Source organism: Anguilla rostrata, unplaced genomic scaffold, assembly GCF_018555375.3.
Source record: "Anguilla rostrata isolate EN2019 unplaced genomic scaffold, ASM1855537v3 scaf1191, whole genome shotgun sequence".
Taxonomy (NCBI): Eukaryota; Metazoa; Chordata; class Actinopteri; order Anguilliformes; family Anguillidae; genus Anguilla; species Anguilla rostrata.
The window spans coordinates 25,167-44,531 of record NW_026986516.1 but is presented as its reverse complement, the minus strand read 5'-3'; the positions used below and the strand labels follow the sequence as shown (position 1 = coordinate 44,531).

The following is a 19,365-nucleotide window of genomic DNA, read 5'->3' as shown; positions in this document are numbered from 1 at the left end:
TCATGAACATTTATTTAGCTTGTTTCAGAACACTGAAACAAGAATGCATAATCTGCACTCCTCTAAGAGCCCTTACTGTACAAATAGACAACACATTCCCAATAAAAGCATGTAGAGGGTAAGGAGACATTAAAATTAAAAGGAATTAAATTAGACAATTGTACATTTTCAAAATATGTTTGCAATAATTGTCATTAAATTAATACAGAACATATTTAAAACACCAACATTACAAAAAGCAATAGATAAATATGAATAATTTAGTGCAAGATGATGGACAACAGGACTGTTCTGAGTTTCTAAAGCAAGCAAGATTTGAGGCAGGTCTCAGGCCATCTGGGAGTTTATTCCAGCAGCGTGGGGCATGACGACTAAAACCAGCTTCCTCAGTTTCTTTTTTTCAGCTTGGGCACTAAGCAGACCAGGCCCAGATGACCAGAGAGGCCTGAATGGTTCATATCTTAAAAACACTTTTGCTTTACAGACAAGCAGAAGGATTTTTAAATCTATTCTGTGGTTCACCAATGTACTGACCTAAGGACTGGTGTAATGTGTTCTGCTGTCGTAGTCTTCATCAGAAGGATGAAGCCAATCCACATGACATACTGGCCCTTTCAGGTACCTATATTATTTTTGGATGGAGGCACTGATGACTTGTTAATATTTATAATCTCACTTGTAAAGGCAGCAAATTAATTACATTTTGCAGTAGGGGTAGGCTCGGGGGCGATTGATGCAGAGGGGTTTACTGGTCTGTCAACCGTGTAAAACAATATCTCATAAAAAACACGTTTTTAACGTACAAAAATGCCAAGTTACTCACACATACAAGACATACACCGTCTATAACTCATTCATTCAGACTGCCAAAATCCAGGCCTGCCATTAAAAGTATTGATATCCAAATGATGCCAAGTTACAGTACTACAAACAATATAGGCTATCTTGCCTCACCAAAATTAAATAAGATGTATTCCAAAGCAATGCTACCCAATATTTCCTCAATTCTTTCAAGTCACTTGGCCCTGTGTTTTGTAATGTTCCCATTTCACATTCATGGAACACATTGAAATTCATGTAGAAAACTGCTGATCAGTAGGCTAACTACAGAAAGCATTTTTATCCGGAAAACATATGGTTACACTTGATTCTGAACTGAATTTCAGTAAATGTACAAGTGATTGTATATTTGCTACGTACAATAAATTCTGCATGTAGGCCTAATATACATATTGTACATACATACATAGAGAACTTCTTTATCCCCATGGGGACATTTCCCTCGCAGCATGTTACTTTCACATTTACGAACAGACATTTATACCAAGAAACATCATTCACGCAACAGAAAGGCTGGCCAGCGAAATACATACATACCAATACAAATTGGACATATAGATGTCTATTCAATCAATCTTGACTTTGAGAAAGCCATCCACACATGTGTTTGGCCTGTCCATGTACTGCATGCTTATACACACAGGGCCAAGTGACTTGAAAGAATTGAGGAAATATTGGGTAGCATTGCTTTGGAATACATCTTATTTAATTTTGGTGAGGCAAGATAGCCTATATTGTTTGTAGTACCGTAACTTGGCGTCATTTGGATATCAATACTTTTAATGGCAGGCCTGGATTTTGGCAGTCTGAATGAATGAGTTATAGACGGTGTATGTCTTGTATGTGTGAGTAACTTGGCATTTTTGTATGTTGAAAACGTGTTTTTTATGATATTTGATTATACAGTAGCATATATGACATTCATGAAAAATAAGCTGTCAAAATATATTTTCTGAAAGATGGCCAAAACAAGTTTGACCTCCCTATCATTGTTATAATGAGAAGAGAGGAGTAGGCTGCAATTAGCGTGAATTGACATGAAGCTAATGAGCTTAAAGCTGGGAAAATACACTGTCAGCTTCCCTTAATAAACATAATAATGTTATGACAGGAACTTCAGAAAAGCAAATAACATTACATAGGATCCATTAAAAAATGTACAAAGATGGTAAACTAAACCGATAGCCCGTATGTGTTTGTGACCGGGGGTAAAATAGCCACCTTCACACGAGTGGGAAAAGTTTCTCTACTTTACAAAATAAATAAGCAGAATACGGCCGTCTGGTCTTAATACAGGAAAATCACAAGTTTAAATCACACTGTAATTATCTTGAACATACGTGTACTTACTAACCGGAATGAACAGAGACATAATGAGATGGACAAAAGTTTGTGCGAGGCCGTTTTTTCGTTTCCGCTGGTCTGAAAAATGCGAGAGCTGGGTAGCATGCCTACCCATCTCACAAGGAGGAAATTCAAAATGCCTCGTTGCCCTCTAGTGGCGAAATCTGGAATACACTTTTTTTTTTAAACAGCATTAATTCAACGTACTGTATGCTGACATTAATTAAAGGCAGAAAAAATGTCTCTTAAACAGAAAAATACATATTTGATATCATGCCAGAATTTAGGACATATTAAAATATAATTGTAAAGAAAAGGTATATAAATAGTCAAAGCTATATATATATATATATATATACATATATATATATATATATATTAAATACCTTTATTTAAGGTATTTACACACTAGAATCCATCTCTCATTTAAATTCTCCAGCATGATATGATGAAAGAGAATGCTATCAAATCAACATTTTTCAAAATAGCCTTTACTGTAAGCCCTGGACAAAATCCCCACAAGAGAAAACCCAGAGTGATGGTGGTAAAGAACAACTCCTGGGCTGAGACACATAGTGATGCTATGAGAGATACAATCAGAGAAAGCTTTGTGATTACTATATTACATAATTTCATTATGCTTGATTCTTGTAATAATTCTCATGCAATAATTATCAATCAAGGAAAAGAAATGAATATAGTTTGAGACCAATGGCTGGTTTGCAGGTGGGGATACTGAAGGCTCAGGTGTAAATCCTACAGCATGGAGCTGACAGGGTGAATGCATTCTTCACTGCATCTGCAAAGTAAAATTTGAAGAGCACGGGAGACTGATGGAATCAAACTGACAAAAGTTCATGATACTCACACATTTCAAGCTTGTACACTGCCTTATAAACCCAGCTAGATAGAAATGACATCAATCAGGTATAAAAGCCGTTTATTTAACTGTAATTGATTTAATGTAAAACGTATAGTTCCAAAGTTTAGATCAATAAAATATTATATTAAGAAGCTAAAATAGTCTCCGTTACTACAGGAAACATACTGGTCAAAGCAAGGCGGGTCAGTTACAAGACAGTGTTGTTCAAGCACCAGCTTTATACCCCTCTACCAGAGCAAAATGTACCGACAAGGTAACCAAACGGTTATTGTTACCTCTGTATGCATGCCTGCTCTCTTCTAATAGGCTACTAAAACACCCCCCTTTGTACTTCCACATCTCCAGCAGGTCCATCCTAAATCAACATTCATGCATACTGTGGCCGATTAATTTACAAATGACGATTTGGTTACTGTAGAGACGGATCAAAATATTATGTCCTTAATTATAGCAGCGTTTCATCTAGTTGGAGCTCACAATCTTCAGGCTAATTACTTCCTTTCTAGTTTAGGTGGTTCTTTCAGAATAGGGTTGAATAACTGGGTGTAGGCCAAAACAGACAGTGGGTTTAACAAAATACAATATTATTTTTTATCATATAACCATTAAACAACAAGTTCATAAAATGCTGTGGGAGGAGAATCAGGACCAGCCTACCATATGCCAATGCTGAGTGGTTTAAATCCGACTCCCCCCAAGATGCACAATCCTTACAGAAATATAAGCGCAGACGCTCACGCCCACAAGCAATATTCAGGGGGAATTTCTCCTTCTCTTCCCCCCACGTCAATACAACGATTACACAAATTTTACCACGGCGGGTTTCACTGCTGGACACCACTCAACCCCCACCGACACTGGACAAACATTACCCAATAAATTTGGGGTGTACAGGACATTGATAATCCCAATAACTGCGAGGGATAACATGCATCAATCTGATCAGAGCGTATCATGTATTTAGCTTACCAGGGCAACACAAAAACAACCAAAGTTCACCATTCGGCATTCCGGCGTGGGATGTTGGCGTCCTGCAGCAGTTGATTCTCCCCCGCTCTGTCACCAACTCGTACGAGGCACTTTCATCAGCTCGACACTGCCTACCACACAGGTGCCACCAATGACCCAATACGGAGGTCCTCTTATTGAATAATATCACCTATTCAATAATTCAATTAACGTTACTGGGATTCACGAGCGGGATGCTCCTGCAGATGGAATTACTATCCTTTATACATTGTTACCTCTGTGTGTCTGCCTCCCGTTTGGTTCTGGTAGGCCATAAACCAGCTCCCTTTGGTCAATTCACATGTGCAGCAGTTCTGCCCCAGATCAAGTCAATAACCTGACATGCTGAGGCAGATTAGAAATAACCTAAATCCCTTAGTGCAACATCTCTACTTTGTTCATTAAAAAAAAAAAACATGTTCACTAGGCCAACGTCATGGTTACAGAAACTTTCGCTTGGCATATAAGGAGGGCTTCTTCATTCCTACCGTCTTTGTTTAAACCGATAGAGAAGTATGGAAACACTCTCTCAGTAAATGTGTCTTTACAACAGTAAATGACTGACATGTCACTGGAGTCGAAGAAGGACACCTCCCCCCTGTCATAGTCCAGCTGCACTCTGATGCTCTGGGGTTTCCTCTTCAGTGTGAGGGCAGCTTCAGCTACACAGTACTCATCACCATTCCTCAGAAATAAGACCCAGAATCCTCTCTCTGGGCTGCATGTTATATCTCCCTTCCTACTGATGGACTCTTTCACCACTCCTATATCCCACTCAAGTTTATTCCCAACCTTCACCTCCCAGCTGTGTGTCCCTGAGGTAAACCCCTCAGATCCCAGCACACACACACAGGGATTAAACCTCTCTGGGTTGTCAGGATATTCCTGGTCTGTACCTGTGTGTCTCACAGTGGCCAGATCATCAGAGAGAGATAGAGTGGCACGTACAGTATTGGGGTCCAGCACCACAGGAGCTGAAATATCAAGAAGAAAGGTATTTAAAAGGCTGTGAGAAGAGGCACATTCCAAATCCTCTATTCAGATTATGTCACATATATGGGAAATTGTGTATCATTGTTTCGATTTCAAATACACAGTAGTCATAGTGATTTATGCTTTAAATACGAAACCTGTTTGCATCATGAAATTAAATAAATGAACACACATCATAGCAAATTCAATGCAATACAATAAATCAGAGTAAAAGCCAGATAATGCATTTCAGGAAAAAGGGTACAGCAAGAAGTACACAAAATATCACTTTTGGACCATCACCACTAGAATATGCTAATGTGTTTAAATACATGGGGTTTGCCCTAGATGAATTTATAACCTACAAAGTGGGGATAAAATCCCTAGTGATTTTGGCTGGAGGAGCGTTAGGCTCAGTGATTTATAAATTGAAAGTGTGCAAAGATCTTGGCTATTCAACATATTCACAACTTTATGATGCCTGTGTCTCTCCTGTACTGAATTATGCTGCTGGCATATGGGGCTCTAAAGAATCCAAAAACGCCAATTCTATTCAGAACAGATCCACACAATGTTTTCTTGGGGTACATAAATTTGCTCCAGTTCTAGCTATTCAGCGTGAAATTACACAACACCCCATGGACAAAAGAACTTGATGCATATTTTGAGGAAGTTGATTTACAATATATTTACAGAAATAACTTACGGTGTAATATTAACATGATTAAATATATACTTTTATCAAACTTTGAAGAAAAGTGGTCTAATAATATATTGCTAAAACCAAAATTAAGGACATATATTCATGTTAAGCAAAACTATGGCCCTGAACCATATGTTATGGCATACCTAACCAGAAGCCAAAGGTCCCTGGTTGCCCAGTTACAAACCGGTATCCTTCCTCTGGCTATTGAGGTAGGCAGATCTAATGATGTAGTTGAAGAAAAAAGACTATGTCTGTTATGTGATCTGGGTGAAATTGAAAATGAATCCCACTTCATGCTGTACTGTATATATTATGATGATCTAAGAGCACCAATTTTCCATGAAATGTCTAAACGAAATCCTGAAGTGTTTTGGGGCGGTGGGGATGATGAAAAATTGCTATTTAAGTTTGACGTTTTTAAAATGACTAACTTTGTATCAAACACCTGGAAAAGAAGGCAAGATGGGTTGTTTGTTTAGTCTCTAATGAGGTGTTATTATTCATGTAATGACTATGTATATGCTGCAAAAACCTTAAAAAGAAGATAAGAAGGTTTGGTATTGGAGTCTATACTGTTTTGTACAGGGCATAAGTATCAGATATGTGTTTGTTGCATTTTAATAGGTTTATGATTTACTCTGGATCTGTTATATGCAAAATGTTGGTATCATATAAGCCAATGTGGGCTGGGCATCGCTGTGATGATAAAATTAATTCATGCACGTAATTCACACAGCTAATAGTTCCTGATATGAATTAGGCCTTATAGGGAGGGGCTTGAAGGGAGAGCTGAGGAGAGGGGTGGGAGGGGTTGAATGTTTTTTTATTTTTTTATTTTTTATCTAGTTTTACGTCCCCTGCCTCTGCTGGTCTGGGTGGTGCAGGAGGAGGTAGTTGCCTGATTGCCTAATTGCTTGATTGCCTCCACCTGCCGATGGCCAACATCAGCCCTGCAGTATGAGGCAGGGGAGTTCTTTCTTTGAGATCTTCTTTGGGGTTTCTTTTGTGTGGTTTGTGTAGAGTTCTTTTCTTTGAGAGATCTTCTTTCGGGTTTCTTTTGTGTGTGGTTTGATTCGTGGTTTTGGGTTTGTAGTTTTTGTGAAAATTGCTTTGTTTAAACTTTGTGGGTTTTCCTTTGTTTTAGTTTGTGATTAGTTTGTTGGTTATTCTAATAAATGTCTGGGTTTGTGTTGTTAGATTAGTTTCTGGATTGTTTTTTGGTACATTGGACTTGTTTGTTGCGGTCCTTCAAGCCGGCCGTAACACTAGTTATTTTCTCCAAACTTACAAACTGCAGTTTTAATTAGGTTTTAAATAGTCTACCAATTCTGTGCTTGCTGTTTTCTGTTATTAAATTGAGAGCAGTGTAGTGCAGCCCCAGGATCTTCCTAATCTTGATGGGAACTGAGACTGGATGATTCTGTACTGTTTATCTTTCACACCATACAGCTCGGTTTTTGAGTTTGATGTTTTCATTAAATGTTCACAAATAATGTGATTTTAACTTTTGCCCCAGATACTCACTGTACTGCACCATCTCCAGCATCTTCTTCCAGACTCTGAACTTCAGGTTGCCCAGGTGTTTGGCCACAACTATCAGTGAGAGCAGCTCTGGATCCTGCAGTGTGCACTGGGCTCTGTAATGACAAGCAGGAGTCACTCAAGATTTAAATGGTAAATGGACTGCATTCATATATCGCTTTTATCCAAAGCGCTTTACAATTGATGCATCTCATTCACCCATTCACACACACGCCAACGGTGAAAGGCTGCCATGAAAGGTACCAATCAGCTCATTGGGAGCAATTGGGGGTTAGGTGTCTTGCACAGGGACACGTTGACACACCCAGGGCAGGGGATCAAACTGGCAACCCTCCGACTGCCAGACAACCGCTCTTACCTCCTGAGTTATGTCACCCCAGATTTAGGGTTTAAAGAGACTTAAACAGACTCTAGAAAAAAGGGCAGAGTCTACATGCCTTTCCTTGATGTTCTTGTAGCTCTGAAAAACACACAACAGCACAATTGTAATAAGATGTATACATGTATAAACATACTCAGTAGAGACCATTATGGGAGACATGTTATAATAAGTGAAAAACAAGAGCCAGGCAAATAAAAGTTATGCAATTTTAACAGTAAGCAAATATGAATGAAGGTACTGTAATGTACAGGTAACTGTCAAAATAAAGGAAATGCTTGAATAAATGGAGGATGCAAAGAATATTGAAAGCAGGAGCTTCCACACAGGTGTGACTCCTGAGAATTAAGCAATGAACATCCCAGCATGCTCACGGTTGTGTATAAAAATTCTGGGCAGGTTTTGTTGACCATTAATTTTGCTACCATGTGGCTGGAAGATTTCTCAGCAACTCTGAAACAAATGACTGCAAATCTAGAGAGTGAACTGGCAGTTTCATCCGTCTTGAACTTTCTAGCAGTTGCCTGCATGTAGTGCACAGTGTCACTGCTATTACACAGGACACAATGGTGAAAGACAATTATGTGGGGAAAATGAGGCCTTCTGTAAATTATACAGGACATGTCCTACTCTGCAGTCGTGATGTTTTCTATTGACTTTCTGGTGACACCAATTCTAAAATGTGGAGGTCCACAATTTTTTTTTCTGAGGTCTTGGCTGAGTTGCTTGAATTTTCCCAAGGTATCAACGGCAAAAGGGCAGTGGTTCTATAGGTAGGCCCTTAAATACAGTTACAGGTGCCAATTAACTCCCAATTAACTCCTAATTATGACAATTGTCCAATCAGAAGCTTCTAAAAAGTCATTACATCAATTTGAACACCACAAAATTCTAAAATATTAAAAAAATATGTGATGACATTATAAAATGAGCAGATGCATATCTATGAACACCTGCACCCTGAGTTTGACACTGTCACAGTAGGCTACTGCTGCATTGGTGCAGAGTAAGGGAACACGGCCAAATATTGTGAATAACCACAAACCAGCATACTGAATTACAGCAAATCAAGCTTCTACCTGTAAAAAGGAGGTGTCTTCAGTGTCCATGGCCTTCTCTATAGCTGTGATTTTGTCTGAAAGAGTGGAGATGTGTCCTGTGATGTTTTCTATCTTCTCCTTCATTATCTGATTCTTCTGCTCCTCTTCCTCCCTCAGAGCAGCTAGTCTGGCCGCCTCCTCCTCTTGCAGGAACTGGTGGAGCTTCTCAAACTCTGTCTTTATCTGCCTCTCTGTGTGCTGGACCTGACTCTGGAATTCAAACACACATTTTAAACTTGAATAGTGTAACAATGTTTCATTATTTAAGTGTGACAGCCAGTGTGTTTATGCCAAAAATAATGCTTTTTGTATTTTTGTGTACCTAGAAAGTATTCTTAATTGCTTTCCTTACCCTGATATGTTCTGCTGTTTCCTTACATTCTTGTTCAACCTCAGTAAACCTCTTCAGTTTTTCTTTAATAAGATTAAGTGCAGGCTTGAGTTCCTCCTGGAGTTAAATGAATCAGTTATCACTTACAGAAAGACACAAATGGCACAGTAATACCTCTGCTGCAATACAAGTGAAGGTCAGTACAGCTTATTAAGAACATTGCAAAAGTAGTCAGGAAAATAGCCCTCCTACAAAAAAGTAAAGACTAGTGAAACATGCAGTACTTATAACACAGCATAACATTTTATGTGATGCATTTTCAAAACAATTAAACCAGTCAAATTTTACAGTATATGGTATTAAAAAATAACTTTTGCTGGGTTGTAATTTCATATTTTATACTAGACTGTAAGAAATGTTAAAGCACTTGTAAAATTGATTTGACTTGTTGGTACAATAATTTTTTGCGAATATGTTTAGCTCTTGTCTCCACCAGTCATTGTGGATTTTACTTCCTGGTTGTTGCTCAGTTCTCTCCCCAAGCAAATAACGGAGTATTTCGCAGCAGTTTTATTAGGTTATGTCCTTTATTATATTAAAGGTCACGTGTGATATCTCCATTTGTCCTGTCAGTACTTCTAATTTGACACATCATTCTTACATATTTCTGAAATGGCTCTGTGTATTTCAGAGTTCATGTTTGGAGCCATATTCTCTGTAAAAGGCCCCCAAGCACAACTGTCAATCAAGATTAACCGTGCTTGCATTTTATTTATGAAGTCCTACACTGAAAGTCTAATATACATGATGTTTTAATGGTTGTAAACACACTTTTAGATACAGTGCTGCCTCTTCCTGCCGTTTGTTCCTGTTGCTGTCTTTGCAAGTAGAAGTGGAGGCCAGACTGTCTGTATTTACAAGACCTCACACCACAGCCGTCTGTCACTTACGGAAAGACACAAATCACACAGTAATACCCCAGCTGTATTTCAAGTGATGGCCTTTATTAAGTAGCCTACATGGGAAATGTCATATGTAAAATAGCTCTGCTACAAGGAGAGCATTTGCTGGACAATTAAACTACTTTTTTTTTCCAAATGTAAGATTACAAAACAACAATTTTACTGGGTTGTATTTTATACAATTCATAGCTAATTTTAAGAAATTTTGAACCATTTATAAACTTGGTTTGATGCTTTGGAACAACATTTTCTTGTACCTATATATATAGCTTGTCTCTTTGGGGATTTCTGTACTTCCTGGTTGTTCCTGGTTGTTGCTCATTTTTCTCCCCAAGCATATAACAGCAGTTTTATTAGGACCTGACCTGTGTTTGGAGTAAAGCTCTTGTCTGACATCTGTATTTATGCTCCCAGTACATCTAATTACAACATAGTATTTATTGAATCACATGATGTATTTCAGTGTTTCCTTTTTGGAACCACGTTCCCTGTAAAAGTTCCCCAAGTAAAACTGAAGGTCAAGGCAACATTACCCACATTTTACGCAGTGAATTGTACTGAAAATCACAAATACTTAATGTTTTTATGGTTGAAAATGAGACTTTAAGATACAGTGCTGCCTCTTCATCTGAATGTATTTACATGACTACAGCTGTGTGTCAGAACTGAATGTTTTTAGAGACATTTTACTCATGTTTCATTGTGTCTTGAGTACATAAATAGATTTAAAATAGAATACCTTCAGATCCAGTGCAGCCTCTTCTACTGGACAGACCGAGTGTTTTTTGTGTTTTTTTGAGGTCTGACAGACGAGGCAGAGAGGCTCTTTGTCATGTTCGCAGAATAATAGAAGTTTCTCGCCATGGAGACTGCAGTGAGTGTCACTCATGTCTGTAATTTGAGTCTCAGTCTTCTGCTTGAAGTAGAACTCCACAGTGCTTCCTAAAGCCAGGTTTACTGGAGGAGAATCCACAGAGGCCTTTCTCCTGCAGATGGGACACTCTCGAAAGCTCTTCACTTCCCAGTACTGCTTCAGACACTCTCTACAGAAGCTGTGGCTGCATTTCAGGAGAACAGGCTCTTTAAAAATTACAACACACACAACAACAAAGCTCGTGCAACTTCACAAGGAAAAATTCAACTTCAAGAAAATTCAAATTCAGGAACTTCAACTGAAATTTTACAGACTCTCAGTCTGATATTTTCACTTTCATTTTTGCTTAATTTAGGACAGAACGCACCCCATGTGCTTTAAAATCGGGACAGACCTGTTGATCAGGCTTGTTGTTCCCAGTCTGTAGGTAATTCTTGACATTGTTTATGCTCTCTCACTTACAGGGATGATAATGTGCCTGAACTGGCTGGTCAGAAGGGATTTACAGAGTGCAGTAGTGCACCACTGGACCTGAAGGCAAATTTTATTTATATAGCACATTTCAAACACAAAAATTCAATGTGCTTCAAAAAAAAAAAAAAGACATTAGGACAATTTAACAAAGAATAAGCTGCTCCCCTTCATATTCATATTCAAAGTCGGTTTTTCTCAACTCTGCACATTTCATGTTACCATACATTTATTTTGGGCAAGTCAATTAGGGCATCTACTTTATGCACATCAGAGGTAATTTTAAAACAATCGATTAGAGTCAGATTTATTTCAGATTTAATTCACTATATCAGAATTCCAGTGGGTCAGAAGTTTACATACACCAAGTTGACTGTCTCTTTAGACAGTCTGGAAGATTCCAGAAATTGATGTAATGACTTTTTAGAAGCTTCTGATTGGACAATTATCATAATTAGGAGTTCATTGGGAGTTAATTGGCACCTGTAACTGTATTTAAGGGCCTACCTATAGAACCACTGCCCTTTTGCCGTTGATACCTTGGGAAAATTCAAGCAACTCAGCCAAGACCTCAGAAAAAAAATTGTGGACCTCCACAAGTCCGGTTCCTCCTTAGGAGCAATTTCCAAACAACTGAAGGTACCACAAGCATCTGTACAAACAATTGTATGCAAATATAAAAATCTTGGGACCACACAGACACTGCATCGTTCAGAAAGGAGGCACACATTTACTCCCAGGGCTGAACGAACTTTGGTCCGAAAGGTTCAACTGAACCCCAAGACAACAACAAAGGTACTGGTGAAGGAGTTGGAAGCATCAGGTACCAAAGTATCTACACTCACCATTAAGAGAATCCTACATTGCCATGGCCTGAAAGGCTGTCGCGCAAGGAAGAAGCCCCTACTCCAAGACCGGCATAAAAAAGCCAGAATGAAGTTTGCAGGTGATCACCAGGATGAAGACCTAGCCTTTTGGAGGAATGTTCGCTGGTCAGATGAAACACAAATTGAACTATGTTGCCATAATGATCAGCGCTATGTATGGAGGGAAAAGGGTGAGGCTTTTATTCCGACAGAAACCTTATTTCTGCATGTAGCCTTATCTTTAATAGGAAAATTATTTAAGTGTATTTAAATTCAGGCTGAAATAATTGTAATAATACTGTTTTGAGAAAAAAAAAGCAGAGCCATCAAAAGTTGAAAGCTTTTAAAAAAATTTGAATGGTCACTGGAATAAATGATGCACTAAGCAAGTAAATTAACAACAACTGGCTGGACTGCAGTGCACATATGAAGGGAAATTCATGGTGCAAAAGTGGTAGAGTGACGCCACCTGCTGGATAAAGTGCAGTGTCATGTCTCACTCTCCTCCTGGCAAGGGTATCTGTTGTAGGTGATACTGAAATCAAAGGGTCTTGTGTTATTCTACAGTGGCTTGACACACTGTAAGTAAGTATGTACATTTTATTTATAAAGCACATTTAAAACAACTGGCATTAACCAAAGTGCTGTACACAAATACAACTTAATAAATAAAAAGAATAAAAATAATAATAATTAGCAGGTCAACATTCTACAACTGGCTTGAGTTATTTTTTTATGGTGTGGGACATGGTAGATGTGCATTCAAGCAACATTTTTAATGTCCAATTTATTAAAATAAGGAACGTCTGCATATTAATAGACAGACTTAAAATAGATAGAAGTCCAGTGTCTGGAAAAAAGCAGTATGAAATCCTGATATTTCATTAGATAACTGTTACATAATGATTTAGTGGTGTAGTATAATGGGTAAGGAGGTGGGCTTGTAACCAAAAAAATCTGAAAATATTGGGAGAAATATCAGGTCATTTATATTTTCCTTTTTATGTATTTCCTTTAAGAAGAACAACCATTGTACAAAATCACACTGACTTAAAAAAAAAGCAAATTAAGTGTTTTGTATTCATTATTGTGTTAACCATAAAATAACTGGAAAAAATTTAATCACTGTAATTTCACAGGCACCTGACATTTAAAAAAAAGGTGAATTACATGTGAAGTAATATGACATATGGTATATTGCTTGTAATTATTCATATTTTTTACAGTGTATGTTGAACCCTAAATATGAATAAGTTGTTCACATATCTTTCTGAGTATGGCTCAAAAGTTTTGACCAACTGATTCCCCACCACGTACAACTCTCAAAGCCCATCAATACCGAACATGCACACAGTAAGAAAAAGCAGTTTATATATTGATGTAATTATTCATATAATTCAGACAGACACAAATGTTCTAGTAACATGGCTGATTTGTTTGCGATTCCTCAAGATTAATTTAATTACATAAAGCGCTCACTTTATTGTGATTTAATAGATGCAGTTAAGGGGTTTTTGGACTGAAGGTGCCTCATTAAATTTCTGGGCCTTTTCCACACACAAATGAAAGACAAAGTACAGTTATCTGCTGTTTCCATTGTCTCTACTGTACTGTATGTCCTGAGAGAGCCTTTAGTTTCAATGTGTGAGTGAACGTTTTCACAGGATGAACTCCAGCAAAGGCGTTGGGTGCACAGAGATGACAATGTGCCTGAGCTGACTGCTCTGGAGGGATTTACAGGGTGCAGTAGTGCACCACTGGATGTAGCACTGGGCCTTGAGTAATTTTAATCTTTAAAGTGATCATTACTGCTACCCTATTTCAGTTGGTATTCCCTAACTATCAAGCAAATAATTAAAATTCATGCCATATTTTATGGAATAACCTCCAAACTGATACCATCATCTTCCTGTGGGAGATACAGTGCTTGTGTATGTGAATGTATGTGGCCACACAGGTGTGTGTGTGTGTGTGTGTGTGTGTGTGTGTGTGTGTGTGTTTGTGTGTGTGAGTATGTGTGTGTATATCAGTATGTTTATGCTTGCGTGTGTGGGTATACAAATAAGTAGTTGTGTGTAAATGTGTGGAAAATATGAATTATGGATTACATGTGCAGTATGATTTGTAGTTTGAGTGTTGTAATACAGATAAGGTGGGGTGCATGGTATGTTTGCGCTGAATGTAGGATGTATTGATGATGGAAGAGAAGCAAGTTTACTGTATCTACCACGTAATTTGGGGCAGCAATGTGTATAATGGGTAAGAAACTGGTCTTGTAACCTAAAGGTCACAGCTTCTGTATATATCCAGCTGTATAAATGGAATGTAAATGTTGTGTAAGTCACTCTGGATAAGAGTGTCTGCTAAATGCCTGTAATATCACATTTGGAAGATGTATGGCATTTCACAAGGCAAGTTGTACAGTAATTATTATTCTATTATTATCAGAGACAGCTTTGTGATTACTTGCCAATGCCAATTATTTTATTATTGTTGATTATCCTAATAATTGTCAAGGAAAAGGAAAAAAAGAGTTTTAGACCAGTGGCAGGTTTGCAGGTGGGGCTACTGAAAGCTCAGGTGTAAATCCTACAGCATGGAGCTGACAGGGTGAAATTATTCTTCACTGCATCTGCAAAATAAAATCTGAAAATAGCACTGGAGAGTGATGGAATAAAACTAACAAGAGCTCACAGTATGCATACATTTCAACCTTGTACACTGCCTTATAAACCCAGACAGAGAGGAATGACACCAAACAGGTATAAAAGCATTTTAATTAACCACAAGAGCTCATCTGTTTTATGTATAAACAAATGAAATAAAAATCTGATTTTAAAAAAAACAAAACCCATTATCAAAAGTGCATGTACAGTTCTCAACTCTCAACAAAATAATTAATAACGAAAAGGCAATTAATTAATTATAATTACTAAATTGATTTCCTCCATAGTACTCTTTCAGTATGAAAAAATGTGGTCCTTTGTAAAGTAAAATTTGTAGTTCCGAACAATTTATATTAACAAGCAAAAATAGACTCCAGTACAGCATGAAAAAAGCAGGTAAAAGTTCAGTTGCAATACAAAAGCAGATCAGTTGCAATACAATGTTGTTCAAGCACCAGCTTTATACCCCTTTCCCAACAAGGTACCTCTGTATGCATGTCTGTTCCCTTCTGACAGACTATTAAAACACCCTCCTTTGTATTTAAATGTCTCCGACAGGTTGATCCCAAATTAACATACATGCATTCATTGCATTAACCAAATGGTCATTGTTATCTCTGTGCATGTGCCTCCTATTTGGATCTGAAATACATCAACCACCCTCCTTTGATCATTTCACATGTCCAGTAGGTCTACCCTAGTTCAAGTCAACAACCAGGCATGCTGAGGCAGATTAGAAACAGCCAAATGTCCTTACAAGTACAGCATCTATAATTTATATGATTATTTTCACTCGGATTAAGTCATTGTTACCACTACTTTCCCTGGGCATATCTGCAGGGGTCCATCATTCTTATCTTTTTTCAAACAGGGAGAGAAGTATGGGAACACTCTCTCAGTAAAAGTGTCTGTAAAAATGTAAATGACTGACATGTCACTGGAGTCAAAGAAGGACACCTCCCCCCTGTCATAGTCCAGCTGCACTCTGATGCTCTGGGGCTTCCTCTTCAGTGTGAGCTCAGTACCTCCTCCTGCTCTGTACTTACCACCATTCCTCAGCATTAAGACCCAGAATCCTCTCTCTGGGCTGCATGTTATTTTTCCCTTCCTACTGATGGACTCTTTCACCACTCCTATAGTCCACTCAAGTTTATTCCTAACCTTCATCTCCCAGCTGTGTTTCCCTGAGGTAAACCCTTCAGATCCCAGCACACTCAAACACCTGCTAAACCTCTCTGGGTTGTCAGGATATTTCTGCTTTGTATCTGTGTCTCTCACAATGGTCAGGTCATCAGAGAGAGAGAGCCAGGGTGCTGCAGTATTGGGGTCCAGCACCACAGGAGCTGAAATATCAAGAAGAAAGATTTAAAAGGCTGTGAGAAGAGGCACAATTTAAACACTCTATTCAGATTAGGCCACATACATGGGAAATTGTATATCATTGTTTTGATTTCAAATACATGGTAGTCATAGTGATTTATGCTTTAAATACGAAACCTGTTTGCATCATGAAAATGAATAAATGAACACATATCATAGCAAATTCAATGCACATAATTCACACAGCTAATAGTTCCTAATATGAATTAGGCCTTATAGGGAGGGGCTTGAAGGGAGTGCAGAGGGGAGGGGTGGGAGGGGGTGAATGGTTTTTTTTTTTATCTCCAAACTTACAAGCTTTAATTAAGTTTTAAATAGTGCACTAATTCTGTGCTTGCTTGATTTCTGATACTAAATTGAGATCAGTGCGGTGCAGCCCCAGAATATTCCTAAACTTGAAGGGAACTGAGACTGGATGATTCTGAACTGTTTATCTTTCACACCATAGAGCTCGGTTTTTTTAGTTTGATGTCTTCATTAGATGTTCACAAATAATGTGATTTCAACATTTGCCCCAGATACTCACTGTACTGCACCATCCCCAGCATATTCTCCCAGACTCTGAACTTCAGGTTGCCCAGGTGTTTGGCCACATCTATCAGTGCCCCTGAGAGCAGCTCTGGATCCTGCAGTGTGCACTGGGCTCTGTAATGACAAGCAGGAGTCACTCTGGAGTTAAAAGTGACTTAAACAGACAAGATAAAAATTAGGTCAGAGTCTACATACCTTTCCTTGATGTTCTTGTAACTCTGAAAAACACATGATAACAGCATAATTGTGAAAAGATGTATACATGTATAAAGGTATTAAGTAGAGACCATTATGAGAGACAAGTAACAATAAGTGAAAAACTAGAGCCATGCCAATAAAAGAGATTTTAATAGTAAGCACACATGAATTATGGTACTGTAAATAACAGGTAAGTGTCAAAATAAAGGAAACGCTTGAATAAATGAAGGATGCAAAGAATATTGAAAGCAGGAGCTTCCACACAGGTGTGACTCCTGAGATAATTAAGCAATGAACATCCCAGCATTCTCACGGTTGTGTATAAAAATGTTGGACAGGTTTTGTTGATCATTAATTTGGTTACCATGTGGCTGGAGGATTTCTCAGCAACTCCAAATCAACAGACTGCAAATCTAGAGAGTGAACAGGCAGTTTCATCCATCGTGAACTTTGTAGCAGTTACCTGCATGTAGTGTGCAGTGTCATTGCTATTATAGAGGACACAATGGTGAAAGACAATAATATGGGGAAAATGAGGCCTTCTGAAAATTATACAGGACATGTCCTACTCTGCAGGGCTGACGTTTTTTATTGACTTTCTGGTGACACCAATTTTTCACAAAATTCAACAAAAAAGAAAATAAAAAAATGTGATGACATTTTAAAATGAGCATATGCATCTCTATGAACACCTGCACACTGAGTTTGACACTGTCACAGTAGGCTACTGCTGCATTGGTGCAGAGTAAGGGAACACGGCCAACTATTGTGAAAAACCACAAACCAGCATACTGAATTACAGAAAATCCAGCTCTTACCCGTAAAAAGGAGGTATCTTCAGTGTCCATGGCCTTCTCTATAGCTGTGATTTTGTCTGGAAGAGTGGATATGTGCCCTGTGATGTTTTCTATCTTCTCCTTCAATATCTGAGTCTTCTGCTCCTCTTCCTCCCTCAGAGCAGCTAGTCTGGCCTCCTCTTCCTCTCGCAGGAACTGGTGGAGCTTCTCAAACTCTGCCTTTATCTGCCTCTCTGTGTGCTGGGCCTGACTCTGCAATTCAAACACATTATTTTAAACTTGAATAGTGTAACTATGTTTTGTTATTTAAGTGTGGAAGCCAGTGTGTTATGACTTTCACACACAACATAAACCAAAAACAATGCTTTTTTAAAGTATTCTTAATTGCTTTCCTTACCCTGATATGTTCTGCTGTTTCCTTACATTCTTGTTCAACCTCAGTAAACCTCTTCAGTTTTTCTTTAATAATATGAAGTGCTGGGTTCAGTTCCTCCTGTTAAATTAATCAGTTATCACTCCCAGAAAGACACAAATGGCACAGTGATACCCCTGCTGCAATACAAGTGAGGGTCAGTACAGCTTATTAAGAACATTGGAAAAGTAGTCAGGAAAATAGCCCTGCTACAAATTAAAGATTAGTGAAACATACTTATAACACAGCATAAAATGTTATGTGATGCATTTTCAAAACAATTAAACCAGTCAAATTTTACAGCATATAGGATTAAAAAATAACTTTTGCTGGGTTGTAATTTCATATATTTTATAGTGGACTGTAAGAAATGTTAAAGCACTTATGAAATTGATTTGACTTGTTGGTCCAAGAATTTTATTTGCGCATGTGTAGCTCTTGTCTCCACCAGTCATTGTGGATTTTACTTCCTGGTTGCTGCTCAGTTCTCTCCCCAAGAAAATAATGGAGTATTTCACAGCAGATTTATTAGGTTGTGACCTTTATTATATTAAAGGTCATGTGTGATATTTCCATTTGTCCTGTCAGTACTTCTAATTTGACGTATCGATGCTACATGTTTCTAAAATTACTCTGTATTTCAGTGTTCATGTTTGGAGCCATATTCTCTGTAAAAGGCCCCCAAGCACAACTGTCAATCAAGATTAACCATGCTTGCATTTTATTCATAAAGCCCCACACTGAAAGTCAAATATACATGATGTTTTAATGGTTGTAAACACACTTTCAGATACAGTACTGTGTCTTCCTGCCTTTGCCTGATCAGCAGGTTTGTTCCTGTTGCTGCCTTTGTGAGTGGAAGTGGAGGCCAGACTGACTGTATTTACAAGACCTCATACCACAGCCGTCCGTCAGAACTGAATGTTATACACAGAGGAATTTTACACATATATGATCGTGTCTTGAAAATATTAAATACATTATATTCAAAATGGAATACCTTCGCCTCCAGTACATCCTCTTCCACTGGACAGACTGGGTGGTTCTGTGTTTTTTTGAAGTCTGACAGACGACACAAAGAAGCTCTTTGTCATGTTCACAGA

General features: G+C 38.2%; 2 protein-coding genes across 2 annotated transcripts; both read right to left on the bottom strand.

The window, feature by feature from the left end:
- Nucleotides 1-3,591: 3,591 nt before the first annotated feature.
- LOC135247281 (zinc-binding protein A33-like) lies at nt 3,592-11,209 on the bottom strand. The gene is made up of 6 exons (XM_064320578.1): nt 10,807-11,209; nt 9,127-9,222; nt 8,754-8,984; nt 7,733-7,755; nt 7,278-7,390; nt 3,592-5,049 (listed from the first exon to the last, which is right to left on the bottom strand). The coding sequence occupies exons 1-6, from the start codon at nt 10,954-10,956 to the stop codon at nt 4,499-4,501; spliced, it is 1,164 nt and encodes a 387-aa protein (XP_064176648.1). The 5' UTR covers nt 10,957-11,209; the 3' UTR covers nt 3,592-4,498.
- Nucleotides 11,210-15,027: 3,818 nt separating this feature from the next.
- On the bottom strand, nt 15,028-18,717 carry LOC135247280 (zinc-binding protein A33-like). The gene is made up of 6 exons (XM_064320577.1): nt 18,688-18,717; nt 18,248-18,343; nt 17,872-18,102; nt 17,051-17,073; nt 16,851-16,969; nt 15,028-16,287 (listed from the first exon to the last, which is right to left on the bottom strand). The coding sequence occupies exons 1-6, from the start codon at nt 18,715-18,717 to the stop codon at nt 15,743-15,745; spliced, it is 1,044 nt and encodes a 347-aa protein (XP_064176647.1). The 3' UTR covers nt 15,028-15,742.
- Nucleotides 18,718-19,365: the final 648 nt, after the last annotated feature.